The sequence below is a fragment of the Taudactylus pleione genome, unplaced genomic scaffold, assembly GCF_031769625.1.
Source record: "Taudactylus pleione unplaced genomic scaffold, aTauple2 ptg000387l, whole genome shotgun sequence".
Lineage (NCBI taxonomy): Eukaryota > Metazoa > Chordata > Amphibia > Anura > Myobatrachidae > Taudactylus > Taudactylus pleione.
The window spans coordinates 3080135-3105554 of record NW_028284788.1 but is presented as its reverse complement, the minus strand read 5'-3'; the positions used below and the strand labels follow the sequence as shown (position 1 = coordinate 3105554).

The following is a 25420-nucleotide window of genomic DNA, read 5'->3' as shown; positions in this document are numbered from 1 at the left end:
GGTCGTTCGTCATCATCGTTCATCAGGCTGACATGCAGGCCAACCTGACGATCTCGTCAGGTTGCTGCATGTCAGAGAATGGGGGAGAGAGCCCGGCACTGAACGATATCGTTAATGATATCGTTCAGCGGCTGTGCTCAATGTCATGAACGACATTGAGCACAGCCTGCCGGGGACAACACTACACGATATCGCTCAGGGAGCATATCGTGTAGTGTGTACCCACCATTACACAGTGCCCCCCAGTAGTGCTGCCCATTATGCAGGACCCCATACTTATCACACACATACACACACAAAACATAAAAACAAGCTTACCTGAATCCCTGCTCCTGCCGCTGCTCCTCCATCTCCGTCCTCCCACTCGGTCCCGCTCTGCATTATGGGAGAGACGTCATGACGTCTCTCTCATCACCCACTGCAGGCTCCAGCAGTGGGCGCAGCAGCCAGTGAGAGTCTGTCTGACTCTCGTTGACTGCTGAAACACACATCGCTAGATGTGTGTGTAAATGTGTAGTGTGACCGCATTCACTGCAGTCTGTAGTACACTGGCTGACTAGGGCGGGCCTGTACAATGGCCAGCAGCACGCATACACACACACCCCGCACGATGCCGGTCCCACGGTGCCCAGGACACATGCCCCAGCGACCCTTCCCTAGTTACGCCACTCTCTTACAGTGACAGTAGTCATTAATGTTCAATTGTTTAAACAGCCTATTCTAAATGTTCAACTGTTTTATTCACTTACACTGTTATCCAGTTAAATGCATTGCATTGGTGTGCATACCACCCACAACAAGCGTATAGTAGAGCGCGACCGCACACCCAAGAGTGGTATATATCTATTATAAAATTGTTGTGACAAAATAATTCTATGGAGATGATGTAGGGTGAAACAGATTAGGAGATACAATAGTTGGGCTGCTTAAACAGTTGAAATTAATGAATACTGTCACTTTAAGAGTGGTTCATTTTGGAAAGAAAGCATGTGTTGTACAGTGAATTGTACTGGCAGGAAGTCCTTAATGCTGCTTCAGGGTCAAGGCTGGCATGTCTACTCACATTTTGCTCTGCCTGGATTCTGAAGTGTCTGCTCAGGTAAGTCCTGTTCAAGTTCTTTGGTGAAAATGAATGTCAGGTTAGGTGAGTTATGAAGAACATTGGACATTTCTTGAAATTATTCTGTCAGAAATGTCTGTCAGTGAGACAGTGATGTGCTGCTGTTCTATTATATATAAATTATAAATATGTGCTCCTTTTCACCCTAGTTTGTCAATTTGTGTTTCAGATACTGGACCTCCCTGAACAACCTGGTGGTTTCTTTGCTCAACTCTGTGCGTTCAATTGCATCTCTCCTCCTCCTGCTTTTCCTCTTCATGATCATCTTTGCCCTCCTCGGGATGCAGATGTTTGGTGGAAAGTTTGACTTTGAGGATACAGAAATACGGAGAAGCACTTTTGACAATTTCCCTCAAGCACTAATCACTGTCTTTCAGGTGCACCATAACAAACATATTTACTACAAAAGAGAAATAGAAATATATAGTAGTAGTAGTGATGGGAAGATAAAATAAACAAAGGAAATTTTATCCACTCAACTGGTTAATAGTTTTCTAAAAATGCCCCCAAGATTGTCAGATTATTATTATCATGTAAATATTACCTAAACCTGATTCAGTAAAAAAATTTTGATAATAAAAACATAAAAAATTTTGGGGACATATTTGAAAAAAAATAGTGTTCTACAGTTTAAAAAAAAACTTACTATGTCTATCTATATCTACAGTATATATATGTATATGTATATGTATATGTATATATATATATATATATATATATATATATATACACAGTCAGGTGCATAAATATTGGAACATTGACAGAAATTTCATATTTTGGCCTCTATTCACCACCACAATGGCTTTGAAATGAAACAAACAAGATGTGCTTTAACTGCAGACTTCCACATTTAATTTGAGGGTAATTACATCCAAATCAGGTGAACGGTGTAGGAATTACAACGGTTTCTATATGTGCCTCCCACTTTTTAAGGGGCCAAAAGTAATGGGACAAACTAAACAATCCTAAATCTAACTTTCACTTTTTAATACTTTGTTGCAAATCCTTTGCAAGTAATTACAGCCTGAAGTCTGGAACGCATAGACATCACCAGACGCTGGGTTTCATCCCTGGTGATGCTCTGCCAAGCCTCTACTGCAAATGTCTTCAGTTCCTGCTTGTTCTTGGGGCATTTTCCTTTCAGTTTTGTCTTCATCAAGTGAAATGCATACTCAATCGGATTCAGGTCAGGGGATTGACTTGGCCATTGCATAACATTCCACTTTTTAGCCTTAAAAAACTCTTTGGTTGCTTTTGCAGTATGCTTCGGGTCATTGTCCATCTGCACTGTGAAGCGCCGTCCAATGAGTTCTGAAGCATTTGACTGAATATGAGCATATAATATTGCCGAAAACACTTCAGAATTCATTCTGCTGCTTTTGTCAGCAGTCACATCATCAATAAATACAAGGGAACCAGTTCCATTGGCAGCCATACATGCCCATGCCATGACACTACCACCACCATGCTTCACTGATGAGGTGGTATGTTTTGGATCATGAGCAGTTCCTTTCCTTCTCCATACTCTTCTCTTCCCATCACTCTGGTACAAGTTGATCTTTGTCTCATCTGTCCATAGGATGTTGTTCCAGAACGGTAATTGCTTTTTTAGATGTTGTTTGGCAAACTCTAATCTGGTCTTCCTGTTTTTGTGGCTCACCAATGGTTTACATCTTGTGGTGAACCCTCTATATTCACTCTTGTGAAGTCTTCTTTTGATTGTTGATGTTGACACATATACACCTACCTCCTGGAGAGTGTTCTTGATTTGGCCAACTGTTGTGAAGGGGTTTTTCTTCACCAGGGAAATAATTCTTCTGTCATCCACCACAGTTGTTTTCCGTGGTCTTCCGGGTCTTTTGGTGCTGCTGAGCTTTCCGGTGCGTTCTTTCTATTTAAGAATGTTCCAAACAGTTGATTTGGCCACACCTAATGTTTTTGCTATCTCTCTGATGGGTTTGTTTAGATTTTTCAGCCTAATGATGGCTTGCTTCACTGATAGTGACAGCTCTTTGGACCTCATATTGAGAGTCAACAGCAACTGATTCCAAATGCAAATGTCACACCTAGAATCAACTCCAGACCTTTTACCTGCTTAATTGATAATGAAATAACGAGGGAATAGCCCACACCTGCCAATGAAATAGCTTTTGAGTTGATAGTCCCATTACTTTTGGCCCCTTAAAAAGTGGAAGGCACATATAGTAACCGTTGTAATTCCTACACCGTTCACCTGATTTGGATGTAATTGCCCTCAAATTAAATCTGAAAGTCTGCAGTTAAAGCACATCTTGCTTGTTTCATTTCAAAGCCATTGTGGTGGTGAATAGAGGCCAAAATATGAAAATTCTGTCAATGTCCCAATATTTATGCACCTGACTGTGTATATATATATATATATATATATATATATTACAGGGGCTCTGCGCTCACCATATTAACTAACAATAATAATAAATAGTGGGGTTTTGGTTCATGAATTGGTTATTGAAGGGTCAACCCGGGCAGCTCATTGGTGTAAAAGGGGAGAGGGTTGGATAGCCGGGTCAGTGACCCGGAAATCCAACCCAGGTAAATAGCAGGGTTTACCACGGGCGTATGACCTTGAGTGCGCTGCAAGCCGGCCTCAGTGGCGCTTGGAGATGACGTCATCTCCAAGCGACCACTTACACGCCGGGAAAGCCGGGTCTATGCAGACCCGACTCTTCACCTGTACACATAATTCTTTAACTTGTCATTATTCTAGTACATCAATAATAAATATTATTTGCAGTGTCTGGGCATCCACTATACAATTTTCTGTCAGATATCTGTCCAAACTGGCTGGTTGGAATGAAAACCTGGTAATTTATGGGAGCAAATGACAGTCGATCATATGGTTTTAAACACTGAAAAAAGAACAAAAAAAATTGTTCAAATTGGTTACATTTGTGTGTTTTAACCAATTTGTCTGAACAACCATGTTTGGCTGTTTTTCAGTGTTTGTGAGTAAATGGACTATTGTCATTTGCTCCCATACATTACCAGGTTTTCATTCCAACCAGCCAGATTGGACAGATAACCGACAGAAAATTGTATAGTGGATGCCCAGCTTAACAGGATGTTTCATTCCTTTATTAGATAAGCATCCTATGAACATACAGATCCTAGTAGTGTATTAAAGATACACTGATTAAAGTGACATGTGCTCATTTGATCCTTATACCATACCATTGAGACCAACATAGTATGCCTCTGCCTCAGGTTTAGGCTGGTTTATTTATGACCCCAGTTTTTGTCTAAGCCACTTATTCACCGTTTTCTAAATATAATATTGGCAGTATTGGAGTATATAAAGTTAATTAGTCAGGATGTGGTCTCATTAATCACACAATTACAACATGCCAAAGTCGTGACAGCACTATTACACTGATTGGATCATGAGTGATGAGGATTGAAAGTATTGATCATAATTATCTTCATTTCCAACTCTGGGCCTGATTCATCATGGATTGCTATTGCAAAAGCATACACAGATGACCGATTGCTACGTACTGCACATGCGTATGCGTGAAGGCACCACTGCGATCGCACTGCGATCACGGAGACCGAGAAGAGGCATCGCAGGGTGATTGAAAGGCAGTGAGCGTTTGGGGGTGGTGACTTGGGAGTGGTCGGATGAAAAGCAGGCGTGCCTGTCCGTTTGAACGCCATTGCATGGGCATGCATAAATTAGCCATTGTGAAACATATGTAGCTTGAGTACTTACTGCATGCAACAAAGTTAGCAATTTCTAAGTGTAGTCAGAACTGCTGTAATTTTGCATGAGGGACCGATGGTACTCGATGTTACTGATGTTTCTGAAGGTTTGTAAGGTATTAGTGATGAGAGATAGCGGTAGCGGGAGCAGAGGGCATCTCTATGCTTGCAGGGCGACGGCATTGTGATTGAAATCATTAGCATATTTTCGCAGCAGACCTGCGTGTGATTACGGAGCTGCAATCGCAATAGCGATCCATTATGAATCAGGCCCTCTGTAACTACCATCGTCAACACTCAAGCACGTATCCGTATGTAGAACTGACGAACCTGGATTACTCAGACTTCAATTTCTAAATCATTATATAAAAGAAAAAAAGATATGGGGGAATACTTTTCAACTGTGTGGTATATGTAATAGTTTCAGATTTGCTGGATCCAATGTGATTTCGATATAATCACTACATTTAAAGCAGTAATTTTTTTTAAAGTCAGAATCAGGACATCGCTGGTGTAAATCTTGATAATGATGATGCTGCTCTCACAAGCGGATGTATAGGGGCAGGAGTACAGATGTAAGTAACACTGAATATGGGCAGAAATCAGCAGCTGTTTTCAAGCAAGAAATTAGGCTGCATATGTGGCTGCTTTGCATGCGACTCTATATCAGGCCTTACATCTCCTACACAAGAAAAGTATAGTATGAAGTTTGGTGTTATTTCTCATTTCTTTTCTGTGGTGTTCTCTCTGTTTTGTAGTTTATTCTCTTTCTAGAGCTAATATCCTACAAAAGGATTAGGGGGATATGTATCACCGCTTGGAGAGAGATAAAGTTGAGATAGAGAAAGTACAGTCTGTAAAATGGCAGATAGGGCTGATTGGTTGATAATTTATCTCTCTCCACTTTAACTCTCTCCAAGGCTAAGTACATCTCCCCCTTAGTAAAAAAAACTTTTTCTATTTAAGCCAATTCTGTGACAGTTATGACATATTCAAAATGACACGCCAAATTACCTAGTTTGCTGAGGCTCATCATCTGTGTCCACTCGCAAGTGGTTTCATGGGAGAATCTACAGGACTAAAATTCCTAGCCAGATCTTTTGCATGCTTTTCTGGAGCTTGGTGCATTTCATATTTTAGCAGCCCCCATAGAAACCTGCTTATGCAAACAAAAACAATGGGACCACAGCAGAAATATTTTTACATTCTGAGGATACTTCATTTTTACGTGCATTCTCCAAAAACTGTTGTTTTCAGGGAGAATCCTAAAAATAGTGTTGAAAAATATGCCCCATATTGTCCAATGAATTGCCTCAGACTACCAAGGACAAAGTAGCAAGGATCTTTGCCTTCCCATATATAGGTGGCTACTAGAGGATGTGTGTGTACAGGGACGAATCTAGATATTGTGGAGCAAGTTTGCAGTTGCGCCCCCCCCCCCTACAAAAAAGAAATATTTTATAGATGGCATTCCTCTGTGCGCGCCAAAGCCTCCAGAAATGGGGGGTGGCTGATCGGGGAGGGGAGGGGCCTTGTCCTTGCAGAACACCCCCAATTCATCACACTTTGGGGTGTGTCCAGCACTTACGGGGATGCTGGGCTTCCCCCAATCTCTCCCTTCATGGTGCATTATTGCCATGAGCAGTAATGCGCCTTGCATAGTATGTCTTACACAGTAATGCCCTGTATAACACATTATGCCACACTCAGTAATGCCATTTATAACACATTATGCCACACGCAGTAATGGCCTTTTTAACACATTATACCATACGCAGTAATGCCCTGAATAACACATTATGCCACATGCAGTAATGCCCTTTATAATACATTATGCCACACGCAGTAGTTATGCCACTTGCAGTAATGCCCTTTATAATACATTATGCCACATGCAGTAATGCCCTGTATAACACATTATGCCACACGCAGTAATGCCCTTTATAATACATTATACTACAAGCAATAATGCCCTGTATAACACATTATGCCACGTGCAGTAATGCCCTTTATAATACATTATGCCACACGCAGTAGTTATGCCACTTGCAGTGATGCCCTTTATAATACATTATGCCACATGCAGTCAGGGCTGCCATCAGAAATTGTGGGGCCCCAGACTGTCAAAACAGACAGGGCCCCTTACTTTGGGCGGGAGGGGGGACAGTTTGTCAGAGGTGGGTGTTGCTGTGAATGTGGTTGGAGCTACAGTGGAGGTATGGCATCAATGGTGGGTAAACCAGTTTAGAGAAAGGTGTGGGAGTAAGGTGAGGGTGAGAGTGCAGGGTGAAGGGTGCAGGGTGAGAGTGCAGGGTGAGAGTGCAGGGTGAGAGTGCAGGGTGCAGGGTGAGGGTGAAGGGTGCAGGCTGAGGGTGCAGGCTGAGGGTACAGGGTGAGAGTGCAGGCTGAGGGTACAGGGTGAGGGTGAAGGGTGAGGGTACAGGGTGAGAGTGCAGGGTGAGAGTGCAGGCTGAGGGTGAGGGTGCAGGGTGAGGGTACAGGGTGAGGGTGCAGGGTGAGGGTGCCTGGTGAAGGGTGCAGGGTGAAGGGTGCAGGGTAAAGGGTGAGAGTGCAGGCTGAGGGTGAAGGGTGAGGGTGCAGGGTGAGGGTGCAGGGTGAGGGTACAGGGTGAGGGTGCAGGGTGAAAGTGAAGGGTGCAGGTGAGGGTACAGGGTGAGGGTGCAGGGTGAAAGTGAAGGGTGCAGGGTGAGGGTGAAGGGTAAAGGGTGAGAGTGCAGGCTGAGGGTGAAGGGTGAGGGTGCAGGGTGAGGGTGCAGGGTGAGAGTGCAGGCTGAGGGTGCAGGGTGAAGGGTGCAGGGTGAGAGTGCAGGGTGAGAGTGCAGGCTGAGGGTGAAGGGTGCAGGGTGAGAGTGCAGGCTGAGGGTGAAGGGTGCAGGGTGAGAGAACAGGCTGAGGGTGCAGGGTGAGAGTGCAGGCTGAGGGTGCAGGGTGAGAGTGCAGGCTGAGGGTACAGGGTGAGAGTACAGGGTGAAGGGTGAGAGTGCAGGCTGAGGGTACAGGGTGAGGGTGAAGGGTGAGGGTGCAGGGTGAGAGTCCAGGCTGAGGGTAAAGGGTGAGAGTGCAGGCTGAGGGTGAGGGGTGAGGGTGCGAGTGCAGGGTGAGGGTGAAGGGTGAGAGTGCAGGCTGAGGGTGAAGGGTGAGGGTGCAGGCTGAGGGTGAAGGTGCAGGGTGAGAATGCAGGCTGAGGGTGAAGGTGCAGGCTGAGGGTGCAGTGTGAGGGTGAAGGGTACAGGGTGAGAGTGCAGGCTGAGGGTGAAGGGTGAGAGTGCAGGCTGAGGGTGCAGGGTGAAGGGTACAGGGTGAGAGTGCAGGCTGAGGGTGAAGGGTGCAGGGTGAGAGTGCAGGCTGAGGGTGAAGGGTGAGAGTGCAGGCTGAGGGTACAGGGTGAGGGTGCAGGGTGAGAGTGCAGGCTGAGGGTACAGGGTGAGAGTGCAGGCTGAGGGTGAAGGGTGAGAGTACAGGGTGAAGGGTGCAGGGTGAGAGTGCAGGCTGAGGGTACATTGTGAAGGGTGAGGGTGCAGGCTGAGAGATTGAGAGCAAAGTGAAGGTGTGACAATGGAAGTCTCGGTACCTGGTATCTGTAGCAGGAATAACTGGATGGGAAGTGGGATCCCCCGCCGCCTCTCCTGCCCGAGAGGGCACTTTCTCTTAACTTCATATGGCATGGACGTCGGCTGTAGATAGCCTCTTCCCCGCCGCTGCTGCTCCCCCTTCCCTCAGCTGCTCTCTTCCGGCCAGCCTCTCCTCACAGGCAGGTGGTTGCCATGATGCTGCTGCTGCTCCTCGTTGCTGCTTACACTCACCCCAAGTCCCAGACAGAGAGGGGGCCCGGCCGGCAGCAGAGTGCATAAGGACTAGTGGCATTTCGATTTGGTGCCAGACGCGAGCCAATAAAACTCGCAAACTGGCAGCCAATCAGGAGCCACCGCTGCGGGCGCTCCTGATTGGCTTCCGGTTCACCAGCTAACTCGCTGCTGGCACCAACTTCAAAATACCGCTAGTCCTTATGCACTCTGCTGCCGGCCGGGCCCCCTCTCTGCCGGGGCCCGGGACTATAGTACCGGCAGTCCCCCCCTGATGGCGGCCCTGCATGTAGTAATGCCCTGTATAACACATTATGCCACACGCAGTAATGCCCTTTATAATACATTATACTACAAGCAATAATGCCCTGTATAACACATTATGCCACATGCAGTAATGCCCTTTATAATACATTATGCCACACGCAGTAGTTATGCCACTTGCAGTGATGCCCTTTATAATACATTATGCCACATGCAGTCAGGGCTGCCATCAGAAATTGTGGGGCCCCAGACTGTCAAAACAAAAATATGCCCCATATTGTCCAATGAATTGCCTCAGACTACCAAGGACAAAGTAGCAAGGATCTTTGCCTTCCCATATATAGGTGGCTACTAGAGGATGTGTGTGTACAGGGACGAATCTAGATATTGTGGAGCAAGTTGCAGTTGCGCCCCCCCCCCCCCCCCTACAAAAAAGAAATATTTTATAGATGGCATTCCTCTGTGCGCGCCAAAGCCTCCAGAAATGGGGGGTGGCTGATCGGGGAGGGGAGGGGCCTTGTCCTTGCAGAACACCCCCAATTCATCACACTTTGGGGTGTGTCCAGCACTTACGGGGATGCTGGGCTTCCCAAAATCTCTCCCTTCATGGTGCATTATTGCCATGAGCAGTAATGCGCCTTGCATAGTATGTCTTACACAGTAATGCCCTGTATAACACATTATGCCACACTCAGTAATGCCATTTATAACACATTATGCCACACGCAGTAATGGCCTTTTTAACACATTATACCATACGCAGTAATGCCCTGAATAACACATTATGCCACATGCAGAAATGCCCTTTATAATACATTATGCCACACGCAGTAGTTATGCCACTTGCAGTAATGCCCTTTATAATACATTATGCCACATGCAGTAATGCCCTGTATAACACATTATGCCACACGCAGTAATGCCCTTTATAATACATTATACTACAAGCAATAATGCCCTGTATAACACATTATGCCACATGCAGTAATGCCCTTTATAATACATTATGCCACACGCAGTAGTTATGCCACTTGCAGTAATGCCCTTTATAATACATTATGCCACATGCAGTAATGCCCTGTATAACACATTATGCCACACGCAGTAATGCCCTTTATAATACATTATACTACAAGCAATAATGCCCTGTATAACACATTATGCCACATGCAGTAATGCCCTTTATAATACATTATGCCACACGCAGTAGTTATGCCACTTGCAGTGATGCCCTTTATAATACATTATGCCACATGCAGTCAGGGCTGCCATCAGAAATTGTGGGGCCCCAGACTGTCAAAACAGACAGGGCCCCTTACTTTGGGCGGGAGGGGGGACAGTTTGTCAGAGGTGGGTGTTGCTGTGAATGTGGTTGGAGCTACAGTGGAGGTATGGCATCAATGGTGGGTAAACCAGTTTAGAGAAAGGTGTGGGAGTAAGGTGAGGGTGAGAGTGCAGGGTGAAGGGTGCAGGGTGAGAGTGCAGGGTGAGAGTGCAGGGTGAGAGTGCAGGGTGCAGGGTGAGGGTGAAGGGTGCAGGCTGAGGGTGCAGGCTGAGGGTACAGGGTGAGAGTGCAGGCTGAGGGTACAGGGTGAGAGTGCAGGCTGAGGGTGAAGGGTGAGAGTACAGGGTGAAGGGTGCAGGGTGAGAGTGCAGGCTGAGGGTACATTGTGAAGGGTGAGGGTGCAGGCTGAGAGATTGAGAGCAAAGTGAAGGTGTGACAATGGAAGTCTCGGTACCTGGTATCTGTAGCAGGAATAACTGGATGGGAAGTGGGATCCCCCGCCGCCTCTCCTGCCCGAGAGGGCACTTTCTCTTAACTTCATATGGCATGGACGTCGGCTGTAGATAGCCTCTTCCCCGCCGCTGCTGCTCCCCCTTCCCTCAGCTGCTCTCTTCCGGCCAGCCTCTCCTCACAGGCAGGTGGTTGCCATGATGCTGCTGCTGCTCCTCGTTGCTGCTTACACTCACCCCAAGTCCCAGACAGAGAGGGGGCCCGGCCGGCAGCAGAGTGCATAAGGATTAGCGGCATTTCGATTTGGTGCCAGACGCGAGCCAATAAAACTCGCAAACTGGCAGCCAATCAGGAGCCGCCGCTGCGGGCGTCATCCTGATTGGCTTCCAGTTCACCAGCTAACTCGCTGCTGGCACCAACTTCAAAATACCGCTAGTCCTTATGCACTCTGCTGCCGGCCGGGCCCCCTCTCTGCCGGGGCCCGGGACTATAGTACCGGCAGTCCCCCCCTGATGGCGGCCCTGCATGTAGTAATGCCCTGTATAACACATTATGCCACACGCAGTAATGCCCTTTATAATACATTATACTACAAGCAATAATGCCCTGTATAACACATTATGCCACATGCAGTAATGCCCTTTATAATACATTATGCCACACGCAGTAGTTATGCCACTTGCAGTGATGCCCTTTATAATACATTATGCCACATGCAGTCAGGGCTGCCATCAGAAATTGTGGGGCCCCAGACTGTCAAAACAAAAATATGCCCCATATTGTCCAATGAATTGCCTCAGACTACCAAGGACAAAGTAGCAAGGATCTTTGCCTTCCCATATATAGGTGGCTACTAGAGGATGTGTGTGTACAGGGACGAATCTAGATATTGTGGAGCAAGTTTGCAGTTGCGCCCCCCCCCCCCCCTACAAAAAAGAAATATTTTATAGATGGCATTCCTCTGTGCGTGCCAAAGCCTCCAGAAATGGGGGGTGGCTGATCGGGGAGGGGAGGGGCCTTGTCCTTGAAGAACACCCCCAATTCATCACACTTTGGGGTGTGTCCAGCACTTACGGGGATGCTGGGCTTCCCCCAATCTCTCCCTTCATGGTGCATTATTGCCATGAGCAGTAATGCGCCTTGCATAGTATGTCTTACACAGTAATGCCCTGTATAACACATTATGCCACACTCAGTAATGCCATTTATAACACATTATGCCACACGCAGTAATGGCCTTTTTAACACATTATACCATACGCAGTAATGCCCTGAATAACACATTATGCCACATGCAGTAATGCCCTTTATAATACATTATGCCACACGCAGTAGTTATGCCACTTGCAGTAATGCCCTTTATAATACATTATGCCACATGCAGTAATGCCCTGTATAACACATTATGCCACACGCAGTAATGCCCTTTATAATACATTATACTACAAGCAATAATGCCCTGTATAACACATTATGCCACATGCAGTAATGCCCTTTATAATACATTATGCCACACGCAGTAGTTATGCCACTTGCAGTAATGCCCTTTATAATACATTATGCCACATGCAGTAATGCCCTGTATAACACATTATGCCACACGCAGTAATGCCCTTTATAATACATTATACTACAAGCAATAATGCCCTGTATAACACATTATGCCACATGCAGTAATGCCCTTTATAATACATTATGCCACACGCAGTAGTTATGCCACTTGCAGTGATGCCCTTTATAATACATTATGCCACATGCAGTCAGGGCTGCCATCAGAAATTGTGGGGCCCCAGACTGTCAAAACAGACAGGGCCCCTTACTTTGGGCGGGAGGGGGGACAGTTTGTCAGAGGTGGGAGTTGCTGTGAATGTGGTTGGAGCTACAGTGGAGGTAAGGCATCAATGGTGGGTAAACCAGTTTAGAGAAAGGTGTGGGAGTAAGGTGAGGGTGAGAGTGCAGGGTGAAGGGTGCAGGGTGAGAGTGCAGGGTGAGAGTGCAGGGTGAGAGTGCAGGGTGAGGGTGAAGGGTGCAGGCTGAGGGTGCAGGCTGAGGGTACAGGGTGAGAGTGCAGGCTGAGGGTACAGGGTGAGGGTGAAGGGTGAGGGTACAGGGTGAGAGTGCAGGGTGAGAGTGCAGGGTGAGGGTGAGGGTGCAGGGTGAGGGTACAGGGTGAGGGTGCAGGGCGAGGGTGCAGGGTGAAGGGTGCAGGGTGAAGGGTGCAGGGTAAAGGGTGAGAGTGCAGGCTGAGGGTGAAGGGTGTGGGTGCAGGGTGAGGGTGCAGGGTGAGGGTACAGGGTGAGGGTGCAGGGTGAAAGTGAAGGGTGCAGGTGAGGGTACAGGGTGAGGGTGCAGGGTGAAAGTGAAGGGTGCAGGGTGAGGGTGAAGGGTAAAGGGTGAGAGTGCAGGCTGAGGGTGAAGGGTGAGGGTGCAGGGTGAGGGTGCAGGGTGAGAGTGCAGGGTGAGGGTGAAGGGTGCAGGGTGAGAGTGCAGGGTGAGAGTGCAGGGTGAGAGTGCAGGCTGAGGGTGAAGGGTGCAGGGTGAGAGTGCAGGCTGAGGGTGAAGGGTGAGGGTGCAGGGTGAGAGTGCAGGCTGAGGGTGCAGGGTGAGAGTGCAGGCTGAGGGTGCAGGGTGAGAGTGCAGGCTGAGGGTACAGGGTGAGAGTACAGGGTGAAGGGTGAGAGTGCAGGCTGAGGGTACAGGGTGAGGGTGAAGGGTGAGGGTGCAGGGTGAGAGTTCAGGCTGAGGGTACAGGGTGAGAGTGCAGGCTGAGGGTGAGGGTGAAGGGTGAGGGTGCGAGTGCAGGGTGAGGGTGAAGGGTGAGAGTGCAGGCTGAGGGTGAAGGGTGAGGGTGCAGGCTGAGGGTGAAGGTGCAGGGTGAGAGTGCAGGCTGAGGGTGAAGGTGCAGGCTGAGGGTGCAGTGTGAGGGTGAAGGGTACAGGGTGAGAGTGCAGGCTGAGGGTGAAGGGTGAGAGTGCAGGCTGAGGGTGCAGGGTGAGGGTGAAGGGTACAGGGTGAGAGTGCAGGCTGAGGGTGCAGGGTGAAGGGTACAGGGTGAGAGTGCAGGCTGAGGGTGAAGGGTGCAGGGTGAGAGTGCAGGCTGAGGGTGAAGGGTGAGAGTGCAGGCTGAGGGTACAGGGTGAGGGTGCAGGGTGAGAGTGCAGGCTGAGGGTACAGGGTGAGAGTGCAGGCTGAGGGTGAAGGGTGAGAGTACAGGGTGAAGGGTGCAGGGTGAGAGTGCAGGCTGAGGGTACATTGTGAAGGGTGAGGGTGCAGGCTGAGAGATTGAGAGCAAAGTGAAGGTGTGACAATGGAAGTCTCGGTACCTGGTATCTGTAGCAGGAATAACTGGATGGCAAGTGGGATCCCCCGCCGCCTCTCCTGCCCGAGAGGGCACTTTCTCTTAACTTCATATGGCATGGACGTCGGCTGTAGATAGCCTCTTCCCCGCCGCTGCTGCTCCCCCTTCCCTCAGCTGCTCTCTTCCGGCCAGCCTCTCCTCACAGGCAGGTGGTTGCCATGATGCTGCTGCTGCTCCTCGTTGCTGCTTACACTCACCCCAAGTCCCAGACAGAGAGGGGGCCCGGCCTGCAGCAGAGTGCATAAGGACTAGCGGCATTTCGATTTGGTGCCAGACGCGAGCCAATAAAACTCGCAAACTGGCAGCCAATCAGGAGCCGCCGCTGCGGGCGCTCCTGATTGGCTTCCGGTTCACCAGCTAACTCGCTGCTGGCACCAACTTCAAAATACCGCTAGTCCTTATGCACTCTGCTGCCGGCCGGGCCCCCTCTCTGCCGGGGCCCGGGACTATAGTACCGGCAGTCCCCCCCTGATGGCGGCCCTGCATGTAGTAATGCCCTGTATAACACATTATGCCACACGCAGTAATGCCCTTTATAATACATTATACTACAAGCAATAATGCCCTGTATAACACATTATGCCACAAGCAGTAATGCCCTGTATAATACATTGTGCCACACAGGGCCGGTGCAAAGTTTCAGGGCGCCCAGGGCAGTTTCTAGGGTCTGAGGCTCCCAGTGCGAGCAGTCAAAATGCGCACCCCCCCCTCGAAGCAGTAATATTGTGGCGTGGGCACGGCCTCATCGTGAGGGGGTGTGGTATCACAGTAAGGGAGCGTGATCTCGAAAGACCACAGAATGACAGCCACTGTGAATACTGAGTACCCCTAGCTAACCTGTCAGAGGCAAAGCACTGAAAAATATATGTAGCCAAACAAAAGATAGACAGCATGCGCGCGCCGGAGGCGCGCTCTCAAAAAATGGGGTGTGGCCTAGCTGTCACAAGACGCAGACGGTGTGGCCTATCTCTCAAACGCCAGTAGTAGTACCCCCAGGAGTGGTGCCCCCTGTAGACATGTCCCCATCAGTAATGCCCCCAATAGTAATGGTCCCTGTTGTAGTGCCCCACTACATATAATCACTACATTTAAATAAATATAATCACTACATTTAAAGCAGTAATTTTTTTTAAAGTCAGAATCAGGACATCGCTGGTGTAAATCTTAATAATGATGATGCTGCTCTCACAAGCGGATGTATAGGGGCAGGAGTACAGATGTAAGTAGCACTGAATATGGGCAGAAATCAGCAGCTGTTTTCAAGCAAGAAATGAGGCTGCATATGTGGCTGCTTTGCATGCGACTCTATATCAGGCCTTACACTGTAGTGTCCCCAGTGTCCCCTGTATAAATTCCCCAGTATTAATGCTCCTGTATTAGTGCCCCCAATAGTAATGCTCCTTTTGTAGTAGTGCCCCAAAGTAGTAAAGCCAAAAGTAGTAGTGCCCCCAGTAGTAGTGCCCCTGGGCCCTGAGTAATGCCCCCAGTAGTGGTGCCTCCTAAGCAATGCACCCAGTAGAAGTGCCCCCCGAGTAATGTCCCCAGTAGTAGTGCCTGGGTGCCCCCAGTAGTGGTGTCTCCCCCAGCAGAAGTGCCCCCAGAGTAATGTCCGTACCAGTAGTGCCCGGGTGCCCCCAGTGGTAGTGTCTCCCCCAGCAGAAGTGCCCCCAGAGTAATGTCCGTACCAGTAGTAGTGCCCGGGTGCCCCCAGTGGTAGTGCCTCTCCCAGTAGAAGTGCCCCCCCGAGTAATGTCCCTAGTAGTAGTGCCCGGGTGCCCCCAGTAATAGTGTCTCCCCCAGTAGGAGTGCCTCCCTTGTAATGTCCCTAGTAGTAGTGCCCGGGTGCCCCCAGTAGTGGTGTCTCTCCCAGCAGAAGTGCCCCCAGAGTAATGTCTATACCAGTAGTGCCCGGGTGCCCCCAGTGGTAGTGTCTCCCCCAGCAGAAGTGCCCCCAGAGTAATGTCCCCAGTAGTAGTGCCCGGGTGCCCCCAGTGGTAGTGCCTCTCCCAGTAGAAGTGCCTCCGAGTAATGTCCCTAGTAGTAGTGCCCGGGTGCCCCCAGTAATAGTGTCTCCCCCAGTAGGAGTGCCTCCCTTGTAATGTCCCTATTAGTAGTGCCCGGGTGCCCCCAGTAGTGGTAGCTCCCCCAGCAGAAGTGCCCCCAGAGTAATGTCCCCAGTAGTAGTGCCCGGGTGCCCCCAGTGGTAGTGCCTCCCCCAGCAGATGTGCCCCTCCCCCCAAGTATTGTCCAGGCTGGCTGAACAAAAAAAAAACAGTAATACTTACCTTCAGCCCCGCTCCGGCGTCCGCTCCGCTCGGCTGCTCCTCTGCACTATGGGAAAGATGTCATGACGTCCTCCCATAGTGCACACTGGGGGAGCCGGAAGCCGGAGCCTCCGTCTCCGGCTGCTCTGCTCTGCCGGGCGCCCGCTGGTAACTGAATCTCAGCGGGCGCCCGGCAGTTAACAGGCTGTTTCTGCAGCAGGGGTCGGAGGCGGCGCACCCCGTGCAATTGCACGGGTCGCCTGCCCTAGAAACGGCCGCTGTACCCGGTGCCAGTGACCTCCAGCCCGGCGCTGCAGAGAGGCTCCAAGCCGGACGTCCGCTGGTAATATTTATTACCAGCAGGCGCCCGGCTCCTTCTCTGCAGCGACGCGGTGTAGCCGGAGGCTGGAGTTCTCTCCCGAACTCCAGCTTCCGGCTCTCCCCACGGGCACTATGGGGGAGACGTCATTACATCTCCCTCATAGTTCCGAGGAGCAGCCGGCGGACCGGACGCGACGCTGGATGCAGGGTTCAAGGTATGTATTTTTTTTATAATAAGCTGCACTACAGGGGCATGGGCATTATCACAGGGGCATTACTATGGAGGCATGGGCATTACCACAGGGGCATTACTATGGGGGCATGGGCATTACCACAGGGGCATTACTATGGGGGCATGGGCATTACCACAGGGGCATTACTATTACCACAGGGGCATTACTATGGGGGCATGGGCATTACCACGGGCATTACTATGGGGGCATGGGCACTACAGGGGCATGAGCACTACTATTGGGGCATGAGCACTACAGGGGCATTACTATTGGGCATGGGCACTACAGAGGCATTACCACAGGGGCATTATGGGGGCATGGGCATTACCACAGGGGCATTATAATGGGGGCATGGGCATTACCACAAGGGCATTAATATAGGAGCATGGGCTCTACAGGGGCATTACTATGGTGTATTAACATATGGGCATTACTATGGGGTCATTACAATATGGGCATTACTATGGGGGCATTATCATATGGGCATTACTATATGGGCACTACTACAGGGGCATTACCTCAGGGGACATTACTATAGGGGCACTGCCTCAGGGGGAGTTACCAGGGGGGGGGGCGCCAAATTACTGTCTTGCCCCTGGTGACAAAAATCCTAGTTTCGGCCCTGGCCCCTGCATCCCCCAAACCCTGCTCACATATATATATATTAACATATCTTGACAAAAGTCCCAGGGAGGACCGAAAAGTCGACAACTTGTGATGGCTTCCCTATGAATAAAAGATCCTTTTTTTTCTCTGTTTCAAGTCTGGTGAGTGCACCCTATATATATATGTATATATATATATATTAGGGGTGTACACCAGCCACTTTTCGTGTTTTGGTTTTGGATCTTTCTTCGTGTTTTGGATCTGGATTGGTTTTGCCAAAACCACCCTTCCGTGTTTTGGGTTCTGGTTTTTGTGTTTTGGATCTGGATTTTTTCTTTAAAATAAAAAAAATGCTAAAATCACATAAAATGGGCCCTTTTTTGTTCCTACGCTATTAATAACCCCAATAACATTAATTTCCACTCATTTCCACTCTATTCTGAACACCTCACACCTCACAGTATTGTTTTTAGGCCAAAAGGTTGCACCGAGGTAGCTGGATGACTATGCTAAGCGACACAACTGGGCGGCACAAACACGTGGCCCATCTAGGAGTGCCACTGCAGTGGCAGACAGGAAGCCAATCAGCGTTATGGTGCCCATTTGCATGTAGCACGGACCCGGGAGATCCGTGCTTCATGCATCTGTGCGATTGGCACAGAGCAATGACAGGTCCGTGAGACCCGTCTGTGCTGCTGTGGTAAAAAAAAAAAACCTGTGTAAAAAAAGAAAAAAATGGCATCCCCCCCCCCCAAAAAAAGAGCAACCAGCCCCCGGCATTAGTGACACAGTGCTGGGTGTGCTTAAATACAGGGGACAAACGACGTAGGGGTGCCCTGTACTTAAGCACAACCAGCACCGGGCTAGTCAGAACCAGTGCTGGTTGCCAAAATACGGGGGACATACGACGTAGGGGTCCCCCGTATTCTGCGCTGGGCTCTGATCCGGTCCTGGTTCTGGAAATACAGGGGAAAAAAATGAGTAGGGTTCCCCTGTGTGTTCCAGAACCAGCACTGGACTTTTTCTAGCGGGGGACTGATGCCACAGCCAGGGGAGCCCTTTCACCGGGCCCCCCAGCCGCAGCATCAGCCCTGACCGCTAGTCAGCCCAGGCCGGGGATCCCTGGAGAGCTGGGGACCCCCCCAATAAAGGGGTCACCCTCTCCAGGGCACCCCAGGCCCAGGCTGATAGCCCGGGGCTATACCCTGGTGGCGGTGGGTGGTGGGTTGATAGTGTGGTGTGGTGTAAATAAATAATATCAAACATTGTCTTTAGAAATAGAACTGCAAGTCCCAGCAAGCCTGCCCCGCATGCTGGGACTTGGAGAACCACAAGTACCAGCATGCAGGGCAGTAAGGGCCGACAAGTACCTGTAGTTCACCTGTAAAAAAATGTTTAAAAAAAACACAGGACACACACCGTGACAGTATAAGTTTATTAAACATACATACACACACAAACACATGTACACATACTCACCTATGTAACCCTGTAGCATCGGTCCACTTGTCCGGTAAAGTATCCATAGGGGACCTGTGAAAAAAGAACTTACTCACCATCTCCTATGCGAGGTTCTGTCCTCTTCGTTCCAAAGTAGGCATCCCCGGACTTGGCAAAAAAAAAAAATGAAAACCTGATCCACGAACTTAGTACCGTTCTATAGAATGGTACTTCCCGAATGAGAGCTTAGCGGCGGGGTATCACCATGGAAACCCAGCTGCTAAGTGTTCATTGGCTGAGAGAGGTCATCTCCCGTCTCTCAGCCAATGAACGGCTCCCTCCATTGTAGTCAATGGTGGGAGCCGCAAGGTTATTAAAGTTTACCCTGCGGTTCCCACCATTGACTACAATGGAGGGAGCCGTTCATTGGCTGAGAGTCGGAAGATGACCTCTCTCAGTCAATGAACGCTTAGCAGCGGGGTTTCCATGGTTGATACCCCGCCGCTAAGCTCTCATTCGGGAAGTACCGTTCTATAGAACAGTACTAAGTTCATGGTTCGGGTTTTCGTTTTTGTTTTTTTGCCAAGTCCGGGGATGCCTACTTTGGAAGGAAGAGGACAGAACTGCGCATAGGAAATGGTGAGTATGTTCTTTTTTCACAGGTCCCCTATGGATACTTTATCGGACAAGTGGACCGATGCTACAGGGTTACATAGGTGAGTATGTGTACATGTGTGTGTGTATGTATGTTTAATAAACTTATACTGTCACAGTGTGTGTGTCCTGTGTTTTTTTTAAACATTTTTTACAGGTGAACTACAGGTACTAGTGGGCCCTTAATGCCCTGCATGCTGGTACTTGTGGTTCTCCAAGTACCAGTATGCGGGGCAGGCTTGCTTGGACTTGCAGTTCTACTTGTAAAGACAATGGCCCTCAGTCAGAGCCGTACGCTCTGAGCAGAGCGCACGCTCTGAATGAGGGCCGGCCTCCATGAAAATGGAGCGTCCTCCTGGACTCTCGTATAGCTGTGGGTCACCACCCACAGGCTATACGAGCGTGCATTTTGATGGCCGCGATGGTCGTGACCATCGCGACCATCGAAACTGCGAGCCGGAGCCTGCGGTTGAGGTTTTCAACCGCAAGCTCCGGAGTGATTTTGGCTCTATCAGAGCCAAAATCACTCCCACTGACATCACTAGTGATGTCAGTGGGCCGGCTTCTGACGGGAGGCGTTCCCGTGGGAACGCCCCCGTCAGGGAGGCACGCCCCCGGCACGCCTACCAAAGGGGGCGTGCTGTCAATCAACATCGACAGCACGCCCCCTTTGATCAGACACAACGAGCGAAGGACTTTCCTTTGCTCGTCGCGTCTGGCGCATGCGCACGATGGAGCTCCCTCCATCGTGCGCATGCTCAGTCCAGAACATCGACCCACTTGCGAGCGGACAGCCGCTCGCGAGTGGGTCTGAATCAGGCCCAATGTTTGATATTATTTATTTACACCACACCACACTGTCAACCCGCCACCCACCGCCACCAGGGGTGGCGGGGATAGCCCCGGGCTATCAGCCTGGGCCTGAGGTGCCCTGGAGAGGATGACCCCTTTATTGGGGGGGTCCCCAGCTCTCCAGGGATCCCCGGCCTGGGCTGACTAGCGGTCAGGGCTGATGCTGCGGCTGGGGCTCCCCTGGCTGTGGCATCAGCCCCCCGCTAGAAAAAGTCCAGTGCTGGTTCTGGAACATACAGGGGAACCCTACTCATTTTTTTTCCCTGTATTTCTAGAACCACGACCGGATCAGAGCCCAGAGCTGGTTGCGCAGAATACGGGGGACCCCTACGTCGTTTTTCCCCCGTATTTTGGCAACCAGCGCTGGTTCTGACTAGCCCGGTGGTGGTTGTGCTTAAGTACAGGGGACCCCTACGTCGTTTGTCCCCTGTATTTAAGCACCCTCAGCACTGGGTCACTAATGCCCGGGGGCTGGTTGCTCTTCTTTGGGGGGGGGGGGGGGGGCACGCCATTTTTTTCTTTTTTTACACAGGTTTTTTTTTTTTTTTACCACAGCAGCACAGACGGGTCTCACGGACCCGTCAGTGCCCTGTGTCAATGACACAGATGCAAGTAGCATGGATCTCCTGGTCCGTGCGTGCATCTGTGTCATTGAAATACACAGCAGCACAGACGGGTCTCACTGACCCATCTGTGCTCTGTGTCACTGTCAATCACACAGATGCAAGTAGGACGGATCTCACGAGTCCGTGCTACATGCAAATGAGCACCATAATGCTGATTGGCTGTCAGCCAAACAGCACTTTGCCCATTAAAGGCAAAGGCATTTTTTTTAAATGGCCGCTCGAGGCAAAACCTCGAGATCCGACAGAAGATCTCGAGGTTTTGCCTCGGGAGAGGGATACGGGGCAGACAGGGAGATCCGAGCTTGGGCTCGGATCGCCCCGGATCCCCGAAGTTCGGGTGGGTTCGGTTCTCAGGGAACCGAACCCGCTCATCCCTAATATATATATATATATATATATATATATATATATATATATATATATATATACATACACCACACCAGAGGACTTGCAGCGTTCACGGATAATACAGTATAATTGTAGGGTTGAGCCATATCTCACCTAGGTGGCTGACATTTCAGTGGCACTGAGTGTAGTTATATCAAGAGCAGAGGAGATGCAGGGTAATATATACTGTAGCTGTAAGGACCTAAGGTAATGTCCAGATCCTTTATCTGCTCCACGTGTCATGCACTTTGTGTTTGGGAGCACTAAACCCTTGCTCATCTCTATCAGCCTCCAGCAGCAGGGAGGAGGGGGGGAAACATAAATGTGTTTGCAAAACTAAAAAATGACAGGTGTTGCACTCATTTATTTCTGATACAGATTATAGTCAGTCAGCAGCACACATCACTTATCAGATGTATGCAGCTGGTGCTCCCTGCCATGATTACAGCTCCTCGTCTCAGAGACTGACTCATCATGGGGGCAGAGCTACTCTGTGACTGGCTGGGACTGGAGTGAAGGAAGGGGAGAGAAGGAAAGAGCAGGGACGGAGCTGTCCTGTCGGGCTGGCTGTGTGAGGAATGACAGCCTGGCCAGCACAGCTCAGCCTAGCACAGAGAGCAGGGGAAAAGTGACAGCACCTACAAGCACCCTCAGTTGCTGCCGGCAGCATGGCCATGTAGATGAATGATGTCTCCATCAGACATATCCTTCAGGCTTCTTGTAGGCTGTCTCAGAGGCGCCCTCTAGTGGTAGGCGCCCCTAGTCAAATGACTAAAGCTGCGTAATGGCAGCGCTGGCCCTTTATGCCACACACAGTAATGCCCTTATAATACATTATCCCCAATTCAAATTACACCACACAGTAGTTCCTTATTCATGTTATGACACACAGTAGTGCCCCTTTTACACAATGCCCAAATTAGTGCTTCTTATACACAATGCCCACACTAATAGTGCCCCTTATACAATGCCCACAGCAGTGGTGCCACTTACACGATGCCCCCAGTAGTGGTGCCCCATATTCGTAGTTATCCCAGTGGTAATGCCCCCTATACTAGTGCCCCCAGTAGTAATGCCCCCATTAGTAGTGCCCCCAGTGGTAATGCCTCTTATAGTAGTGCCCCCTATAGTAATGCCCCCAGTCCTAGTGCTTCTAAAAAAAAATACAATTAAAAATGCAAACACAATACTTACCTTAAGCCCTGCTCCTGCGTCCGCTGCCATCTGGTCCTATCTATGGGAGAGACATCATGACGCATCTCCCATGGTTTTCTCTGTGGGAGCCAGAACCCGGAGCTCAGGAGTGAGCTCCAGCTTTCGTCTGGTGCTGTGGGGAAGGAGCCGGGTGCCTGCTTGTAACAAATCTCAGCGGGCGCCCGGCAAATGGAGCCTCCCTGCGGGGGCTAGCGGGGTGGTGGTGTAGGGACAGGCCCAGTTTTTTTTTTCTGGGGACTCAGCGGAGCCCTCTAGGGACCGGCACCCGTGTATGGCTCTTGTTCAGGATGAGTTATCTTGAGAGCACTAAAAAGTATTGTAATAAACTATCAATACAGCACATTACGTTGAGTTGGGAACGGCATTTAATTTAATGTGCAAGAAATGTGTTTTGCTGACCTTTTGTCAAATTGTTGTTAAGCAAATCAGAGACTGGATTCTGAAACTCTCCAGTGCCAGCTGACATTGCAATAATAGGTAAATATAGGGACAGCTATGCAACTTATAAATAGATCTATAAAAAGTGAAGGAGACGGTATAAATTAATTTTAGTAGGAATAAACCTTTAAAGTAGGGGTGTGCACCGGACACTTTTCGTGTTTTGTGTTTTGGTTTTGGATCTGGATCTTTCTTCGTGTTTTGGATCTGGATTGGTTTTGCCAAAACCACCCTTCCGTGTTTTGGGTTCTGGGTTTTGTGTTTTGGATCTGGATTTTTTCTTAAAAAATAAAAAAAACCCGCTAAAATCACATAAATGGGCCTTTTTTTGTTCCTACGCTATTAATAACCCCAATAACATTAATTTCCACTCATTTCCACTCTATTCTGAACACCTCACAATATTGTTTTTAGGCCAAAAGGTTGTACCGAGGAAGCTGGATGACTATGCTAAGCGACACAAGGGGGCGGCACAAACACGTGGCCCATCTAGGAGTGGCACTGCAGTGGCAGACAGGAAGCCAATCAGCGTTATGGTGCCCATTTGCATGTAGCACGAACCCGGGAGATCCGTGCTACATGCATCTGTGTGATTGGCACAGAGCAATGACAGGTCCGTGAGACCCGTCTGTGCTGCTGTGGTAAAAAAAAAAAAAAAAACCTGTGTAAAAAAAGAAAAAAATGGCGTGCACCCCCCCAAAAAAGAGCAACCAGCCCCGGGCATTAGTAACCCAGTGCTGGGTGTGCTTAAATACAGGGGACAAACGACGTAGGGGTCCCCTGTACTTAAGCACAACCAGCACCGGGCTAGTCAGAACCAGCGCTGGTTGCCAAAATACGGGGGACAAACGACGTAGGGGTCCCCTGCATTCTGCGCAACCAGCTCTGGGCTCTGATCCGGTCCTGGTTCTGGAAATATAGGGGACAAAAAATGAGTAGGGTTCCCCTGTATGTTCCAGAACCAGCACTGGACTTTTTCTAGCGGGGGGCTGATGCCACAGCCAGGGGAGCCCTTTCACCGGGCCCCCCAGCCGCAGCATCAACCCTGACCGCTAGTCAGCCCAGGCCGGGGATCCCTGGAGAGCTGGGGACCCCCCCAATAAAGGGGTCACCCTCTCCAGGGCACCCCAGGCCCAGGCTGATAGCCCGGGGCTATCCCCGCCACCCCTGGTGGCGGTGGGTGGCGGGTTGATTGTGTGGTGTGGTGTAAATAAAGAATATCAAACATTGTCTTTACAAGTAGAACTGCAAGTCCCAGCTAGCCTGCCCCGCATGCTGGTACTTGGAGAACCACAAGTACCAGCATGCAGGGCATTAAGGGCCCACTAGTACCTGTAGTTCACCTGTAAAAAAAATGTTTAAAAAAACACAGGACACACACACCGTGACAGTATAAGTTTATTAAACATACATACACACACACACATGTACACATACTCACCTATGTAACCTGTAGCATCGGTCCACTTGTCCGGTAAAGTATCCCTAGGGGACCTGTGAAAAAAAACATACTCACCATCTCCTATGCGAGGTTCTGTCCTCTTCGTTCCAAAGTAGGCATCCCCGGACTTGGCAAAAAAAAAAAACGAAAACGCGATCCACGAACTTAGTACCGTTCTATAGAACGGTACTTCCCGAATGAGAGCTTAGCGGCGGGGTATCACCATGGAAACCCCGCTGCTAAGCGTTCATTGGCTGAGAGAGGTCATCTCCCGTCTCTCAGCCAATGAACGGCTCCCTCCATTGTAGTCAATGGTGGGAACCGCAGGGTAAACTTTAATAACCTTGCGGCTCCCAGCATTGACTACAATGGAGGGAGCCGTTCATTGGCTGAGAGAGACGGGAGATGGCCTCTCTCAGCCAATGAACGCTTAGCAGCGGGGTTTCCATGGTGATACCCCGCCGCTAAGCTCTCATTCGGGAAGTACCGTTCTATAGAACGGTACTAAGTTCGTGGATCGCGTTTTCGTTTTTTTTTTTTTGCCAAGTCCGGGGATGCCTACTTTGGAACGAAGAGGACAGAACCTCGCATAGGAGATGGTGAGTATGTTTTTTTTCACAGGTCCCCTATGGATACTTTACCGGACAAGTGGACCGATGCTACAGGGTTACATAGGTGAGTATGTGTACATGTGTGTGTGTGTGTGTGTGTGTGTATGTATGTTTAATAAACTTATACTGTCACGGTGTGTGTGTCCTGTGTTTTTTTTAAACATTTTTTTACAGGTGAACTACAGGTACTAGTGGGCCCTTAATGCCCTGCATGCTGGTACTTGTGGTTCTCCAAGTACCAGCATGCGGGGCAGGCTTGCTGGGACTTGCAGTTCTACTTGTAAAGACAATGT

The 25420-nt window shown here is 49.5% G+C and overlaps 1 protein-coding gene across 2 annotated transcripts in view; it reads left to right on the top strand.

The window, feature by feature from the left end:
• The window catches only part of CACNA1S (calcium voltage-gated channel subunit alpha1 S), a 397379-nt gene that overhangs the window by 131509 nt on the left and 240450 nt on the right, over positions 1–25420 (top strand). For both annotated transcript variants that reach the window (XM_088445772.1, XM_088445773.1), the window contains exon 13: positions 1290–1497. In XM_088445772.1, coding sequence (XP_088301898.1) covers positions 1290–1497 — 208 coding nt within the window. The remainder of the gene's footprint in view (positions 1–1289; positions 1498–25420) is intronic.